Source organism: Aythya marila (genome assembly GCF_965140915.1).
Source record: "Aythya marila genome assembly, chromosome: 1".
Taxonomy (NCBI): domain Eukaryota; kingdom Metazoa; phylum Chordata; class Aves; order Anseriformes; family Anatidae; genus Aythya; species Aythya marila.
In genome coordinates this window covers 181348137-181366680 of record NC_139042.1, presented here as the reverse complement: position 1 = coordinate 181366680, position 18544 = coordinate 181348137, and the positions used below count along the sequence as shown (strand labels likewise).

Genomic DNA, 18544 nt, shown 5'->3' with positions numbered 1-18544 from the left:
CACAACTTCTGTTTCAACAAGAACTGATATTTTACAGCACAATCTTAATTTAAAGATATCAACTGTCTTTAAATTAAAGAAAATTCTTGCCACTTTCTTCCAAGTAACTGACCACATTTCTGGAAGTTTACCCACTTCCAATGAGCTTTTATAATTTTTATAAACAAATGTCTTCTTTTTACTCTAGCATTTTTCTGCCTTTTTTTTTTTCCTTTTTTTTTTTTTTTTTTTTTTTAACTATCTGACAGTTACTGTCTTTTCCTGTGAGCCAATAGGTTGGCGGCTTTCAGACATCTTTTTCATGTATGGACTCAGCTCACCTACTACCTGTATTGAAGACACCTAAGCTACATGTTCTCTCTAAAAAATCAGTGGAAAAGATGCAGGAAATTAATTTATGCTATTTTAGTTGATTACATTAGGATGAGATGAATTTCACTTTGACGTGCCTGTGTCTGTTGCCAACTCTGAACTCCTGGTAACATGCTTCTTCATGGTTGTCCACACTGCAGGCATCTACATGATTAGGTAACCAAGCTACCTCTTAATATCCGCTTGTAGAGAGTTGCTTACTATGAAGCACTCAGTTCCAGATTTGAGTCCTTATTGTTCCTCTCTTCCGCTTTCTAATGTGTCAATAGCCCTTGTGAACAATGGGCACAAAAACAGAGCACTAAGCACTTCACTCACTGTCTGACTAAAGCTGTCAAGCTGCCTCACAACCCCTGCGGATTAGTTCAATGTGCACTTGCATTCAGCTCCAGATTTGATATTCTGTGCAGACTAGTAGGACACCTGCCAAAAAAACAAGCCATCAGCATGGATAAAAGAGGCTGAAGAAGTACAGTGAGATGCAAGTAAGGATATGTGCTTCCATTTCAGAGCATCCTTGTCATTGCAGAGAACTGGTCACACGGGGATGGATGCCATCCTTTGTGCCAAACATACAGGAATAGAAACCAGGGCTTGGCATATTAACAGTCTCTTTCTTTACCTATTCTCTTATGATCTTCACTGAAAAAGTATTTACCACACTCCCTGTAAAAATGACTCAAAAAAGACAGAATCTGGCCACAGACGTCTTCTGTACTGTTATATGATTTGATTGTGCATAGAAACACTTCCTCTGTTTGCATGCCATGTTAAACATTACATCCACCAGCAGCTGGTGCCTGTCAAATCAGAACATGTGTTTACTTTAAGAGTGGTAGCCTCTTAAAGGTAGTTTGCCATTATGTGTTTATGGCCTCTTCAGTAACCACTGAGGGATCGAATGAACTAACTAGGTGGAAAAACATCTCTTACCTTTCAAAAAAGGCAAAACCAGAAGTCATAAAAGTATTTTAAAACAAACGAATTATTGCATCTCTTCAAATGTGATACAGTGCTTGTTTATTTTTAACTATGATGATTATAATGTGCCTACTTCTGCAGTCTTGACTAGAAGAATACATTCTCTTGAGATTATTTTGTTCCATGCTAGCAGCATGCATCCTTGAAAACTCCTGTAATAACCATTTAAAGACTTTTCCTTCTTAACTCAACAAATTATAAAAACAAAAGAAAAACCCACACCTTTTGTATAGTATGCAATCAATAATGATTTTTCATGCTAAAAATCTGAAAATCAAGCCATGTTCCTTCCACATTTATCCTTACATCCGTAATGAAGATTTTGCAAACCCATTAACTGCTATTACAAAATTCTTGTTTATATTCATGCTATCCCTGCCATGGCATTAATATGACTCTTGAGCCTCAATGGAAGTTGCACTTGTGGAATTACTACAAATTTAGTAGCAAGTTTCCATAGACATATAAACTCATCCACTTCACATCTCCCATGTGTTTTTTGCCATTCAGCAAAGTGAATAAAAAGCAGAGAATTATGCATGATGTTCTCAGTATTAAATTTGTTCATACTTAATTGGACCTTAATTTGAAGTGCTAATGCTAGTTCATTTTCTCTTTCTAATTGATTTTTATCATGTGTGATGAAAAGTACTTGATAAAAAGGGTAAAACACCTTGTCGAAAAGAGAAAGGTAGCATAAGCTAAGACATCACCAGTTCATCTTATCTTACTTTTCAAGTACCTTTAAGCTTGTCTATGGGGACTGTCTTTTGAAAAAGAGTGAGTTCAGGTTCTGGCTTCTCTCTATTATAGCATGTCAACCTGTGATGTTAAAGGTAATACATTTGTAATAATATCTGTACACTCAGGATTCAACCCATTCAAACAGGTTATTTCAAAAAAGCTAATGAGTAAAGAATAAATAGTGGGGACTAGTGATCTGTGCTGGACTAGTTTGATCTAGAAGTTGAAAGTCTTCACAAAAGGCTAGCAGTGGAGGAGGAGCAAGCTGCTCCAGACCATATGACTAAGTGCACAGTCCAAATGCTTCTTAAACTCCGACAGGCTTGGTGCCGTGACTACGTCCCTGGGGAGCCTGGTTTTGCAAATGATAACTCCTTAGCAAGTCAGCTATGTACCAATCCAAAAAAAAAAAAAAAAATCTAGCACCAACCATTCTGAAAATTCTCATGCATCCCCAAACTACTTAAACTACACTTACTTAATATTATTTGCATATCTGCATAGACCTAAAACAAAGTGCAGAGCACCTCGGATGAAGCTTAAGTGTCCCATTCTGCTGATGGGTAAGAACACTGTGTTCTAGGAAGTCTGAAACCTATGTACATGGTATGGCATGACCACCATAGAGTGGTGGTAAAGTGTGGTATTGATGGTAATACCTGTGGTATTTTATTGGCACAAGTGAAGACAAAGGGAAAAACACACTGAATTTAGGAATAGTACTTATTGCTTTCTCTGGGTCAATTCTTCAGCACACTTCCTCTATAGGGTGAAGGTGGAGATTGAAAAGCAAAAGGGACATTTCATAGGTGTGTTACTACATGATACATGTCCATTCACTTACAGGGTCAAAGGAGATGTCTTTGTATTCCCCAAAAAAATAGTTTTTGTGAGCATGGAGCTTGAAAGAAAATCTCAGTCAGTCACTGTTAAGAGCTTTATTTTAACTGACTTTCAACATATGTCCAATAAGGAAATAAACTCTCTTTTATCGCCCTGGTCCACCTTTAAGAGCCCGTGTAAAAGCTAGACTCAGCAACAGTCTTGCATTCAGGTGAATGGTATAAACTACCTAGTAAAGTGGCAGAGAAGAAGGAGAAGTGTACTCCTGTAGGCAAAAATCGTCAGGTATCTCTCCATCATGAAGAAAATACATACAGCCCCAAACCAACGAAGAACTAATCCTTCATTTAATAATAAAACCCAAAGAAATGCACCCTCAGGAGAAACAATGAATTAATATTTGAAATCCATACTTAAATCTGCTATACTCAGTCCTATTTGGTAACTTGAATGTGAAATTTAGTGAGACTAACAAGCACAATAATAGCAACAAGGTAATGCATTTGGATTGATTCTAAACCATTCTGCCTTCTCTTCAGTCCAACCAATTTATTCAGGTTCAGTACAGAAGAAAGTATCCTCATAAATATCAAACTTGGTCTCAAATAATGAGCCCTGCTAGGAGGTGAAGCATATTACTCAGCACAGAGCTGCACCAACACAGATCAAAGCTGGCTTGATCGAGCCTGTTTGGAGAACAAAGGAGCTCCAGCTTACCAAGACCAACACACTGAGCCGTCCCACCAACACCGAGACACCAAGCCATCCCACCAACACTGAAACAACCACATTCTGCTCTAGCAAGGGCCTGGGTTGGAAAGCCTCCTTGAGCAAGGACAGTTTCGAATCGCTGCAGTTGGTTCTTGGAGCTTTGGCATTAACTACAGCTCTTAACACTGGAGGTAAGGACTTCTCACTTCAGAAAGCCTGAAACAGAAGTTGCTAATTCTCCTGTCTTCAGAAGCTTTCAAAGAAGATTTCCAGCAAACCACAATCCAAACACGGGCTGAAATGGCCACAAGCATATAAGAACAGATTGCTTTATCACTTAACTATACCCTGCTCTGAGATAAAATGCAGTAACTTCATCTTACTTTTAAACAGGCTGGCTATTGTTTTCTTGCTTGACTGGCACTAAGGAAAATGTTTCACTGTGTGGTCTAAAGAAAGATCCTATTCAGCACAGTTAAATATTTATTGTTTTCATCTACATGTTACTGACAGAACGTCTGATCTTATGACACAGCACCAAGTGTGGAAAGGTATAAAATGCTGGATCCTTTTATATCTTTCAATGTGAAAAGGTGTCCTTTCCTACACTACCCTATGGCAACAGCAGACAAACACAAGGACATTCCAACGTCATTGCATTATGGACTGCATGGTATGTAAAGACTGGTCCTGCAATAATTTCCAGAGTGAAAATGTTCAGCATGCACACACAAAAAAAGCTACTAGTTCAGTTAAAATTTTCCTCTAAATAATTCAGGTTTCTGACACAGCATTCTACATACCGTCAGAACATTTTTGAGACATGAAAGGAAAGAGGAATACAGGTTAATTTCTCAAACTTGTAAAGAAATTAGTATTATCTATGGGAAGTAATGTACACACACACATACATTTATAAATATATGAGAAAAATGTAGAAACAATACTTTTTAGCTCATTTATTCAATATTATCAGGTTTACTTGGGTTTTTAGCCAGCAAGGAAGACTAAGAATGCAGTCACCTTATAATTGCTGAGCCAATTTATTTAACTCCCAGAATTAACACTGTCAGTGTATCTCTGAAGGAGCTGGCAATGGGCTGACTTGGAGTTCTACAACCTCTGAATGCTAGGATGAGTTCCTTAAACCTTAGAAATGTCATGTTTACTTAAAATTGCACTCCCTGGTTTATTTATTTTTTCACTTCAGTCTTAAGATTCCTAGATGACTGACCTCTTCCAGTTGGCAGGCTCTGATGACACTCTTGTATCGGTATTCATCATAGGATACACCAAAAATTATGTTGTCTTTTATTGTTCCAGGCATGATCCAGGAGACTTGAGGTGAAAAGGATATCCTTCCACTGTGTTTAATTTTACCCTGAGAAGGCTCCAATTCTCCCATTATCAACATCAGAAGAGAAGTCTGAAAAAAAATATATTAATGGTTAATACAGCAGAGATCTGTACAACCATAATAAATGCTAAACAAAAAAGGGAGTCACTCTACTAAAATAAAACAATAGGATGGTACTTTTGTTCTGTAAAGAGTGTCCCTACAACCATTAATTTAGTATAAGCAGCAATTAGTGGAGATTTTTATGACATGTATGTCTGAAAGGCCCCTGAAGTGAGAGAAACTTCATTCACTGAACAAGAAAAACTGATGCCCTGTAAACAAGGCATGCTGCCACAAAAGCATGTATTTTTAATTAAAATTGTATCATTTTTGCAAGGTAAAAATGTGAGTATCTGTAAGAGACATACAGACATCAGGCATTACAAGTATTCTGGTGAAAATTTTTAACATCAGTAGCTATTCGCTTGTTCTTTGTACAACACTATTCATGTTTACAATCTTTCTAGTGTTTATAAGCCTTTTATCTGAATTGCCCTGAAAAGTGCAATTTCTCTGTCTGTGGATTTAATTGCTCACAAACTGCTCAGTGTGATCTGAAGTTTCCTCTGTGACTGTTAACTCATTTACGTGAATACATGACCTAAGCATATTTACTATTTCCCTTCATAAAAGAATTGATTGCAATTTCAGTACTGACATGTTATAATTTCAAAGTTAATCAGTAGCTTCTAGTAACCTTGTCACACATCACTAGCTACTAGATCAAAGAACAGAGTTGAGAAATACAAGGAAAAAATATGTTACAAAGGCATTCCAATGGTGTTCTTATCACTAGTAAGCAGTCAACAAAGCCAGGACGTAACAGCCAAAGATCTAAAAATCTATCCAAGTCACAATTTTATCTTCTCAACCTCAGAGATCCTTTAACCTGACAGGTTGTACAATATGCAGGGGGAGTCTCAAAAGATGTCTTTCCATCATACCAGAATCTAAATTTTCCCAAAAGCTGAGTAAGAAATTTTTGATCTTGGAAAGGATAATTGCTTAGTATGTTTTGCACACTTGATGTTGACCCACTTTGTGCTTTAATTTAAAGTGTCGTGCATTTTAAATTAAAATAAATAAATAAATAACATTTACGAGTGAAGTTGTATTAAAAAGTTGATATCAGGCTTCATAGCAATTATAGAAAAAATAAGTACACAGTATGTTCCAAAGGCCTGACAATTCCAAGAATTTACAGTACCAGCCTTAAGCAACAAGAAAGAAACCATAAATTAAGAGGGTGAAAGGAAAGGAGAAACTTTTTTTGCTTGGGAATTAAGCGTAAATCTTATTTTACATAAATCTTTCAGATAATATTATAAAGTTTTTATCTTTATTGCCTGGAAACGTGCAGATCTGTTGTATATATACAATGCTCTCATAGGCCGCTCAGTGTGATCTGAATTTTTCTAAATTTCTTAAGTAGACAAATAAATGAGATATATATAAATCGTTCTACAATAACTGACATTTTTGTATTACAAGCTTTAGCGATAGACATTTGAGGTTAATAGGGGCTTGAGCAATGTAAAAAAGCTCTTCTGTTAGTTCAGAATTATCATAGTAAAATGCAATACAACATATCAGTTAGAGGACAGCCTCATGTTCTGTCTGTTGTTCTTTTGTATTGGTGTCCTTTCTGAAAAATATTAAAGCATTGACCATATTTAATTTGATGGGTCCTTTGCCACTGAGTTCAATAGACCAAAGATTTCATGTGGAATTACAGAATCACACAATGATTAAGGTCAGAAAGGATCTCTCAAGGTCATCTTGTCCAAATCCCCCTGCTCAAGTAGGGATGCCTAGAACAGGTTACCCAGGATCTCCATGGTTTGAGATTCCACAACCAAAAGAGTCCAAATCAATGAAAGTAAAGGGAATCAGAGTACGTTCACTGATAATTTGTTAAGCAGGAAACAAAAAGTTGCCAAATGCATAATGAATGTTTGTTTTGACTTTCACTTCTTCTCAGAAGACTCACTGAAAATGAAATACCTGTCTAATTCCTTGCAGTTCAAAGTGAATATGAATATCAAAATTCAACTCATTTCATAGTAAAAAGGTTAATTGGATGTGTTATCTGCAAACTAAATGCACTGATAACATTTTTCCAGTTCTAAAATGATGATTATCTAAACCACAACTTTTCTCAGAAGACCAACACTGAACAGTGCCTCCACAGACTTATACCACAGGCTTTTATGTAGGTCTGAGAGTATAGCTTGGTGTATCCAAGCTATACATTGTAGGAAGTGGAGCCCATATGACCAGGTGTGCCCCATATCTGGGGTATGCATTGTAGTTACCAGACTAATCAGTGTTAAGCTTTATAATTTTTTTTTAGTTTTGTAAGTTAAATTGTTATTTCCTTACTAAGTCTGTATCCTTGTACGTTAAAAAGAAAAAAAAAAAAAAAAGAAAAACATCCGGCAAACTCTTTCTCATGTTGGCCATAGAGATAAATTTAAATGAGTATGGGACATTTTATTGAAACATATTTTATTCATACTTTTTCTTGCAGCTACCAATACCATTATATTATTCCTTAAAATTGATATGACTTTTGTTGAAAAAACAGAAATACAAATACCTTGCCTGCTCCAGTAGATCCAGAAACAGCTAATAACTCTCCCTTCTCAATCTTGAAATTTATATCCTGAAGAACAGGAGATGCATGAAGGGGAAAATTGCTGAAGAAGAGATTGTTGTCATTGCTAGGACCTTTGCTGTTGTTGTTTTCCTGTTTTGCTTTTACAAAGAGCTCTCCAATTCCCTGCAACATACATATTTGTGTGTTTGTATGTACATAAAAAAACGAATAGGACATGCATATGCAGAAATTTACATCCTACTATAGACTTACAAAGACTTGCAAACTTACTTTGTTGACATTACTTTTCCTATCCATAACACATCTATTAAATTCTTAAAATAATATCTGTTTTAATGTATGCATTGTATTCGCTCCTAAATTTGTAGACATAAACAAAATACTCCTATACTTGAACTGCTTTCTAATGTTTATAACTTGTTGGAGTTTGATTTTGTTTCCAGGCTGGCTTAAATCTAAAATAACTTATACGCCTTAACATTTACTAAAAAGCCTCTTTCAAAGTCTCTCAGATGTGGATAATTTGATATTATGCATTCATTACTTGCCACATATTCCTTGCCTGCTGTTAGCTGAAGGCAGTTAAACTGAAGGTGTGCAGTCTGCTGTTTTTAGAGAATGCTAAGGCAAATATCAATAAAAACAAAACAAAACAAAAATTAAACTGTACTCTGCATTTGAATTTATTTTGGGTGAAAGTACTGACCTCATCCCAAAAAGCTGTTACTTTGTCTACTTCAACCCCAGTCGTTGTTAGATTATACTCCAGGGCTTTATATTCTTCTTTTAGCAAGAAATCCTAGAAAGACAACAAAAGCAGATTACAGAAAATGGAAAGGGATGACAGGTGTATCATGCAAAGCAGCACAGACTTGCCTGCGTTAGTTAATATATCTGATAGAGTTATTGCATTCTAGTGTTTTCAAGTAAGGCATAAATGCATCTCATACAATGTCTTTCAGATGCAGAAGAAAATGGTTTCTGAAGCTTCCATTTCTTACATTGTTAGTGAAAATACAACGATGAATGTATTTGGTTCTTGTTTGGAAAGAATATAAAAACTTGGCATTTCATTTGATTTCAGGACTTGCATTGGGAAGCCTTAGCCCTCCAACCTTAATCTTTTTCAAATAAACCTTTGTTTCTGGAGTAGGACATGGAAGGTTACACTCTGGTAGGCAGCGAAACAAAGCAGCTACATGCTGCTAACTCACTATTCCAAAACAGAAAGAGTTTAAATGAATTAGAATTATGTTTCAATCAGCACAAAAGGCAGATAATAATCCTGGCTAGGGCAGCACTGAATTAGTGTCATTTCAAAGGACAGAAGTAGGCAACACTATACTTGTTTATATTCTAGGATTATATAAGGAGAAGGAAGTGTAAATCCATGATAATGAAGGAAAACTAACTTTTCCATGATTTTCTTAAGGTTATGCAGTCTGTAAGTACCATCTCCTCTAAATTGCCTTTTAAAGTTAGCTGGGACCAAGAAGGCCTACTGGGGCAACAGTGGGCAAACTAAGGGAAAATGGTAAGGGGGAAAAAACAGTTCTCTACAATAAACCTGAAAGTTTCCCAATGAGCACAAGCAGAAGTGAAAAAGCAAATGATTGAAAGGACAAGTACCAAAAAAAAAAAAAAAAAAAAGGCAAAACACACACAGTGCAAAAGAAAGAAATGGTTAGATAGGTTTTTATAACAAAGGCTGTGGGGTCATCCAGTGGAGTTGCTGGAGCAGTGATAGTGAGAGAAAACATGTTGATCCATAAGGACTTCAAGGTCTAAAATATATGATGCAGCCACATGGCAAATACAATAACCTTGGGGACTGGTCCAACCTCTCTAACCTGATGAGGAAATTAAATCAGAGAAATGTATGTGTGGTTTATTACTTCTGTTTATATCTGCATATTTCCTGTGACAAGTGAAGAACATCTGTGTTTTGGGATTCTGTGAAGTATATTGGGTCTATATTCAACCTATCACAAAGAGATTATTATTTACAAATTCTAGAGCAGCCTCATAGCTAGTATCCCCAGAGTCAAGTGGCCAGCAAAGTGGTATGATAACTGGGCTTGCCAATTCTCTGAAAGGGCATAGGATATGCTCTTCCAGGAAATAAGAGAGACAGGATGCCTCCACAAACACCTAGGGAATCTATCAAGACAAGGGCTGTGTAAATTGGGATCCAGCAAGGCATCCTTCTGAATGTCAGATAGACAGGCTTATGGTTAGACTTTTGAACTTTCTGTTCAGTTAAAAATCAGAAATACCAGAAGAATCTAATATATACTCCTTATTCTATGTTAAGGTTCAGATTTCTGATTAAGGTCTTTAAGTAATGTATTCGGTATTCTTTATCATGCTAAAAATAATAAAATTATATTTTACTGAAAAACATCTACACATATTTTTTAAAACCCTAATATTTTAAGGGAAAATAGAACAAGAATTCTTCCTCTTAGGATTGATTTGAAAACAGCAGGTAAAAAAGACAGAGTTCATGAGTATTTGCTCTGAGATGACTCTGCCTCTCATGCTGGTTTATGAGCAATTGATCTTGGTAGGTATGGTAGGTAATAATTAGAAGACCGGTACCTTAATTACGTTTAGCACTCATAATGAATGAGACGAACATTTGCATAAGATGTACAATCTCCTGCTGTTCTTGCCACTAATAGCTACAAAAAAATAAGGTTTGTGATTGCAACTACTGGAAGCTGTGCTATATAAAACACATACTAATTTTGTACTTCCTTTTCTGAAGGAAAAACATCTCTTAAGCACCACAAATGTTGATATATTTTTATTGTTTGTTATTCTGCAATGAAAAAAAAAAAACTCTTCTGTTTCAAAGTAAGTAGCCTGCAGGTAGCATAAGACTCCCATGGTTATGCTGCCTGGGGAACCATATAACAATATCAAGATTTATAATGACATTTCATGGTGTATAATCAAAGCAATATATAGTTTATTCGGAAAGTCTGCACAAATACTGTGTGCTTTTGTTGATCAACTGACAAGATAACATGCTATAAAGAATTAGCTTACGTATTTGGGAAGATTGAAGTGTATGTACCCTACCTGTATTTTGTTTATTGCTCCAATAGAATCATACCAGGTCTGTACAGACCCAGGAAACTGCCTGGTCACTGTCATTCGAAGAACAATGCAAAATGAAATGGTGGTAAATATTTTGCGGAGAATAATTCCTTTAGTCACAGCATATGGAACCACAGCTAAAAACACCACAAAAAAGCCTGAAAAGAAGAAGGCTGAGCTGTTGAAATATCTCACATAAGCAGCTTTTCGGGTTAGCTTCAGTTCGGTTCTGTTAAAAACAAAAACAAATACAGATGATTAGTATATGGTTCCACGGTTTTCATTTCATAAAATTTTGGATGGAACTGTTGGTAAAACAATTAACGTAGAGGCTCATCCATCTTTGTTATTTTTAGGAGAGCAGTTAAAAAACAAGATTCAACAATTCAACAATTTTGAACCTAAAAAAAAAATAATTACAGCCAAATATGGACACCAATCTTCAGAGATGTTAGACAAAATAAAAATGATCTAGGTCATGATTTAGATATCTCATAATCCACAAGCCTCTACAATTCCTGGCTCAAGCATCCAGAAGCATCTACCGCTAACACAAGTGCCATCCCCTTCTCATATGGTCACCTAGATACACAACCCCTCTGGAAATGAGATATTCTTAAGTGCCAGATTTACTATACATGACTATAAAAACTCTAATAATGCCATCTCCTTTTGCAAACCACCCTACTAACAGGCTCACCCAAGAAGTAAGGTATCAGCTGGCCTCAGCTTGATGTAGTGGGAGGCAGGGAGTCTGTTCTCTCCCTTTCCTGATGAAGCTCAGTTCATGGAGCAGCCTACTGACTACTGTGCAGTCAGGAACACAACTGGTGATTACTCCTATCTGCCTCCACAATGTTTATGCATCTTACAGCAAAATATTAAATAAAAAGAGAAATAATCCAGGGAGTAGAATTTATTTTCTAAGCCGATACCAAAAGTCACTAGTTAAGCTTTCTATTCACTGCTCTCCTTTTGAACCCCTTCACTCCGTAATCCTAGGAACACAGCAGCTCAGCTTTGTCTGAACACAGGTACCTCTGCTTCAATGGAAGGGACCAGATTTTCAAATTAACTAGGGGTAGAGATGGAGCTAGATCCCAACCTGCCCATTTGCTGGGTGAGTACACTCACCACTAGGCTGTTGCACTGAAGTTCAGAGTCACGTCAGTGATGGAAATTCATGACATTTCAAGGCTGAGCATCATAACCTTTACATGTCTTCTGGTATTGATCCAGAGTCTGCATGCAAACTAAGTCCAGTATTTGGGGGCTGAGTGGGAACACTTTCCAGCCCCACCCTGCATGTGCACAAGTGTTGCATGTATATCAGCATCCTACCACTGTCATTGGAAAAAGTGTTGCTGAAAGTCCCTCAGAGAAAGCCTGAGCCCAGACAGTTTTGAAACAGGATGCCTAGCACCTCTTCTTATGTCTGCATTTCACAAAAAGAGGCCTGAAGAGAGTAGCCAGGCATGCAGGTAACCACCACAGCTGGAATCATGGACCTTGAAAAAGTGCCACCAAAGTTCCTCCAGAATTTGTATGAGGCTGTGAGTGGCAGCACATAGGGACTAAATAGGGATAACAACGACTAGGGGATGTGATGCTCAGCCAGTCCCATGCAGACATCTGGGTGGAAACTACCTAAACCACCCCTAGTGCTGAAGCACAGACATTGCTCCAACAGGGGACAGAAAAATGCACTAACCATTTTCAGTATACTCCCAAGTACCAGCCACAAGTGAGTGGCTTTCCAGGGGTGGATATGTCTGTGATCCAGGCTCGACAGTTCTGTAACTTAACCACTCGTTTGGAACATGTCTCGCTGAAGTAACATAGGCACTTGCATTGAGAACATAAAGGACACTATGTGCATCTTATATATGTTGGTCTACACTATGCATGTCTGGTTTTGAAGTGATGCTACCACAATAAGTACAAACAAATGAGCCTGAGCTTCTCTGCTTTATAGAAAGATGGATCTTCTGCTGACAAAATAGAGGCACTTCCAGCCTTGGACTTAACCTTCTGCAGTGCTGTGCTGCAGTTCAGGGACACGGGTCGGCATTGTGCTTTTTTACTTCCTAAATACATTGTATACTGATAGAAATGCAAACATGTTTATTCAGACACATATTATGAACAGTAATTAGCACAGATTTCAGAGGGTATGCAGGTGACAGCCCATATTGCTCCCTCTGAAGTGTCACAGCTATAAGGGGGGAGTTTGCCTGCAGCAGGATGGGCCACCCTGGCAGCTCAAGTCTACCAGTAAGGGTGCAGTTATATCTAGCTCGTTAAATTAGAGCAGATTAAACCAGATTGCATCAGAAACTGACAGGATACAGAATCAGTTTGGTAACAAATGAGTTATAATGTAGGGCTGCTAAAACACGGGCACGAGTTAAATGAACTTGTCTCATCTCCCACCACCCTAAGGAGCTAATTTATGGGAGGTCTCAGCAAGCAAAATTCAAATGAAATTCTTACATTCCCAGATTGACCTGTTCTGGTGATGTATTCACCAAGTGACCTTTTGGATCACTTAAAAAATATGGTATTTTGGAGCAAAAGGAGCAGAAGAGAGATACCATGATCTTATAATATTTCTGTCATTCTTCCATGATATTTTTTTTCAAAAAATCCATGCTTAATATGATAACAATTGAACTTCAGCATTACCAAATTACCTATTGTAGAAAATATAAAATGTAAAATTACTGTTCTTTTTCTGTTTTCTGTGACTTCTACACAACTTACTTACAAGGCATACTCTAAAATTTCCTAAAAGCAATGCATATGACTAGTGGTGCCAGGTTCCATCTTAGAACTGGACCTCCAGACCTAGACTAAAACTGAGCTTTCTCAGATGGTTTACATTACAGATTTTAAGAACTTTCTTATTCTGAAGGTAAAGAGCACTTGACTTTTCCTTCATTGTCTTTCAGAAAACAGCTGAACAAGAAGGTGTTTGTGTAATAATATCGCTTCATCTCTTTTATTTACACGATAATATGGCACTTATATTTCTTCTATTTTCTTCTATTTTACCAATCACACACCTGGCACCGAATTCCAATTCTCTCTAAAGGACTAAACAAACACAGTGCTTTGTGCAGCGTCACCTATCAATCAATGTGCCACTTCTCCTCCCTTCCCCCAGGACGCAGCTAACCAGCTTAGCTCTTTTACCTGCTTTATGCATCGTGTCTGGTAGTTCCAGTGCAGTCTCAATGTTAATTGAGAATATAAACTTTATAAAAGACTTTCCACAGACAATAAATGTAAATGTAATTGTACAGAATGAATATATGAAGCTGTGATCCTTACACAGATTGTGTGCAACATTTAAAACCAGATTTATTGCATTTCTCAGAAAATGGCTGAAGAGGACTCACACTGTTTCCTCCACTGCAGAATAGGAAAGTCTGTAAAGCCTTAAGTAACCATCACAAAAGGGCTTTTTATTGTAAGATGAGGACAGGGTTGGCCAGAAACAAACACAGATGCCACAATTGTTTTACCTGCACAAGCTAACCACTGAAATACCATTATAACGAATGAGGAAGCAAATAAAAAAAAAATCTCTACTTGACAAATTGGGAAAAAAAAATAACTTCAGTGTGGGAATGCATGGTTAGTTTATGGAGGATTAATATTTGTGTGCTTTACTTCTTAACTAACATGACCACAGAAAGTGTCCATAGTCACTTAATATTTTTTTTCTGAACACGTAAGAAATTTGACCAACAAATGAAAACACTTACTCACGGAGGCTTTCAATCATTTTTTCCATTGCATCTTCCCAACAATAGGCTTTAACTGACTGTATATTTTCAATTATTTCTGAGGTGATGACAAGTCTCTCGTTGATCTTTCCTGCCCTCTTATCCCTATAAAGTAAAAAGACAGTAGGTTAATCCTCATCTATTTCACCGTGCATAGTTATTTTGTATCACATTGTATCTTTGTATCATTGTATCTTAAGAAAATTCTTTCCCTACATACCTATTCTTAATATACTTATTTTAGCAAAATTATTATGAAGAATGTGATAGGAATTATTAGAAATGGAATAATTGCTTTACTAAGGAGAAAACAGAAGCTCTAAAAGCATTAATCACTTCACTAACAAGGAGATTTAATACTACAAAGCATTATCACTATCAATGCATCACCAAACATGTTAGACCTTTTTTTTTTTTATAAGTTTAGACAGGTGCCGCTAAATAAGTAAAGGCTTGTCCCTACATTTCTGACTCATCCAGCATTCTTTGGACATCTCTTTTGTAACAATGCAATAATGAGATACCCTTAATTAAGTAGTATAAACTTCATAAAACCGCTTGTTTCAGGAAAATATACTAAAAAATATTTTAAAATAGTCTCGTCACCTGTATTTCATCATCCTTTGTCCCAGCCAGGCTTGGAAAAAGACCATGACTATTAGAAAAGCAAGTCCAGAAAATGCAGAAGCTTGTAACATATCCCAGAGCAGTCCCATCAGCAGTGCCACTTGTAAAGGTGCAATCCACACAAAATGAGCCAGAGCAAGACCCTGCAGAAGCCCACAGGAGAATAACAATAATAATGAAAGTTACAGACTGCTTTGAAAACTACAAGAAAAGGAAGAAGTCATTAAAGTGACACTTTGAAAAATGTAATGAAGGATGGTAGAAATACTTCCAGTAGTAAAACAAGTTTATAAAGGAGAATTTGTGATTCTGAGCACATAGCATTCTGGGTGTTAATAATGATGACAGCGCAGCAGTACATATGCATTCCACACCTGAACTTCGATTTTTGTAAGGCAAAGTTCAGTACACAATTGTCTCTTCACTATGTGTGCACACGAGGAAAAAATCCAGCTTTGGAAAAGTAAACAGAATTTGCTATCAACACTGGTGTTTTCAATCACTGCAAGATGGGAAAAATATGGAAACAATTCTTCTGAGAGTAACTTCATCTGATATAGGAGGCCAACATTACTCTGGTGAAGAGATGTCTTTTGTAAAAATGCAGCAAATTCAAAGAAGACTGCTGCCTTCTTCTCCGCATTTGTCTATCATTAGATAGATTTTGGACTGAATCCTGTAGTCAGGCTGAGAAACAGAGCTTGCACAGAGCTCTGTGTTGCTGCAGCTACACTACTGCACTACTAGGGCACTTGGCCTAGCTTGTCAGTGCTAGCTCAAGTTGTTCTATATAGTAATAAAGTGCATAAAGTACATAGACAAAAGACACAAAGCTGGAACTGTAGGGTCTCTCTGATGTCAGGTTTCTTGTTTCTCCCGTAAGAAGCAAACCTCATACCATCAACGGGGCAATTATACACGCAGAACAAAAGCTCACAGAGTTTCCAGCCTCCGAGCCATTACTACAAAACTACCTCCATATCTTTAATGAAAAGTTTTACAGGAGACTTTGAATGTATTGGCTGAGCACTGTCACAGGTTGTCCAGAGAGGTTGCAGAGTCTCCCTCCTTGGAGATGTTCAAAAGCCACCTGGATGTGGTCATGGGCAACCTGCTTTGATGGCTCTGACTGAGCAGGGAGGCTGGACCAGGTGACTTCCAGAGGTCTCTTCAAACCTCAACTACTCTGTGATTCTGTATTGTCTAAAATGGATGTGTTGGAAATGATTTCTAATAGTCTTACATCAACACGTAATTAGGTTTTTAAGGAGCGTGGGTAATAGTAACAACAGGATGCTGAACATCGCTTGTTCAATAGCAGAAGCACCATACTGGTTCACCTTATTAGAAAGAGATATGGTGGTCAGGAAAAAAAAAAAAAAAATGACAAGGATTGGATGAGCAGGTTCTGACTGCTATGAAACCAACTGTGTAAACTGAGGTTTCCTGGTGGATTCTCACTGCACTGTAAAACAAGAATGTTTTTATGGTATATCTAGTGTGTAAGTTTGCTTTTCTTATCAGCATAGGAGAAAAAGGAAGATGTACTTATTAGAATGAGCATTTCTGTGACCAGATATCAAAACATACTCTTAGGATGGGCTTCATTTTATGTCTACAATGAACAGTGAGTGCAGTCTGACATTTATTCTCCTTCCCCCCTTAATGATTGCCATGAGTTGTTTGAGGTTTTGCTTTGGTATTTGATGGATCTTTAAGTTCATTAATCAACCAATAACGTACCTCGTCAAATTTGTTCAGATTATTGGAAAGAAGACTGACCAATTGTCCAGTACTTATTTTATCTAGGACTTTGCTTGACAGTTTTAAGGTCTGTAAAAGAAAACAAAACAATAGGAAAATGGCCATGTAACTCACTCCTTTAAAACAGAATAAATACAAAATAAAATAATAGGCAGTTGTACGGTAGCATAAATTACAACTCACTTATCAGCTTAATGCTATAAGGAAAGTCTCATTAAACTTGTTATTTATGTCACTTGAATTTAACATAGTCATTAAATTGCTTTACAACTATTGATTTATCGACTTAGCCCCTGTTTTCTGTTGCATATTTTATGTATATAGATATGTATGGAAATACAAGCTTTAATTAAGCATGCATGCTGTGTGTTGCTGTGCTTCCTCAAAAATCTCCTACTGTGCCTATCTAGACAAATGTTTTTTGAAATATGTTTTCACAGTGAGCTTTAAAATAGAGTAACTAACAGGTTTGTTTAAATTAGCTGGATTTGTTATTGGTAAAAGCAAACACCTTTTAAAACCTTTGGATTTATGAACATGAAATGCCTCAACTTCTGTTGATTCTTCACGCTATAGAGAACTCACATGGTATCATTCCAACTCAGTCCCTTCTGTGTTATACTTCTGAAAATACTCCTTAGCCACTAGCATGTTATTTTTCCTTTGCTATACATGTGCATAACAGGAGCACAGTGGTACAACAATTAAAGCATTTCACTACATATCTAGTGAGTCTGAGCTCACACAGAGTCTGACTTCAGTCAAAGCAGCTGTAGACATGTATTTAATTATTTGGACATAGGAAATGGACAGCTGTCAGAAACGGATGTTAACTGTATTAATCTTTTGTGTGCTTTTTGTAACAAAACTACAAACATTTTTAAAAGCTGCCCTAAAAGCTATGCAGGGTATAGACAGAAGCTTGGCTTTAAGTGCAAATGAAAAAATTACCTTCTTATAAATCAAGCTAAACAATGCTATCCTTATTTGCATCCCTATATGATGAAGACCAAATATAGAAGGGTGTGTGAGCAGCGTTCTCACAAGGAAGAGAAGGCACAAGCCAATGCCCAGGTAGTAGGCTATGGATCTTTCAGAGGAGTTGTCCGGATCATAGGAAGCTATTATTCTTCCCAGCAGAAGGGGCTGCACAGATTTGGTGACTTCCTGAAAATGGAAACAAGAGAAAATAGTTTTGGTCAGTGATTTTTTTTTTATTATTATTTTTATTTTTTCACCCCAAAGTGATGCATTGTAATTTCAAGACCTACCAACTGAGATTTACACTTAAATGAGGAACGAGGCTCTGTTCTCTGTGCAAACCACAGAAATATCTAGCAATCACACTGGAAGTGATAACTCTGTCTGTGATGCTCCTGCAACTCCACCAAAACAAATCTAGCTTTTAAATTTTGCTAGTTGTTTTCTACAAAAATTACAACTGAGATATTAGCTTCCAAATTTACTTTACAAAGGTGTAATGGATTTGCATAATATGACAGAATCCAGTTTTGCAGGTTGGATCTCCATTTTAGCCACCAGGGAACAAATCTCACTGCACTTTACTGAGCTTATAGGACACAAGAA

General features: G+C 36.9%; 1 protein-coding gene across 4 annotated transcripts in view; it reads right to left on the bottom strand.

Annotated features, from left to right (window-relative positions):
* Nucleotides 1-18544, bottom strand: part of CFTR (CF transmembrane conductance regulator) — an 86203-nt gene that overhangs the window by 49154 nt on the left and 18505 nt on the right. For all 4 annotated transcript variants that reach the window (XM_082756358.1, XM_082756357.1, XM_082756359.1 and 1 more), the window contains 8 exons: nucleotides 17909-18124; nucleotides 16937-17026; nucleotides 15173-15336; nucleotides 14546-14671; nucleotides 10758-11004; nucleotides 8377-8469; nucleotides 7650-7832; nucleotides 4886-5077 (listed from right to left, as the gene is read on the bottom strand). In XM_082756358.1, the coding sequence (XP_082612484.1) occupies nucleotides 4886-5077; nucleotides 7650-7832; nucleotides 8377-8469; nucleotides 10758-11004; nucleotides 14546-14671; nucleotides 15173-15336; nucleotides 16937-17026; nucleotides 17909-18124 (1311 nt within the window). The remainder of the gene's footprint in view (nucleotides 1-4885; nucleotides 5078-7649; nucleotides 7833-8376; nucleotides 8470-10757; nucleotides 11005-14545; nucleotides 14672-15172; nucleotides 15337-16936; nucleotides 17027-17908; nucleotides 18125-18544) is intronic.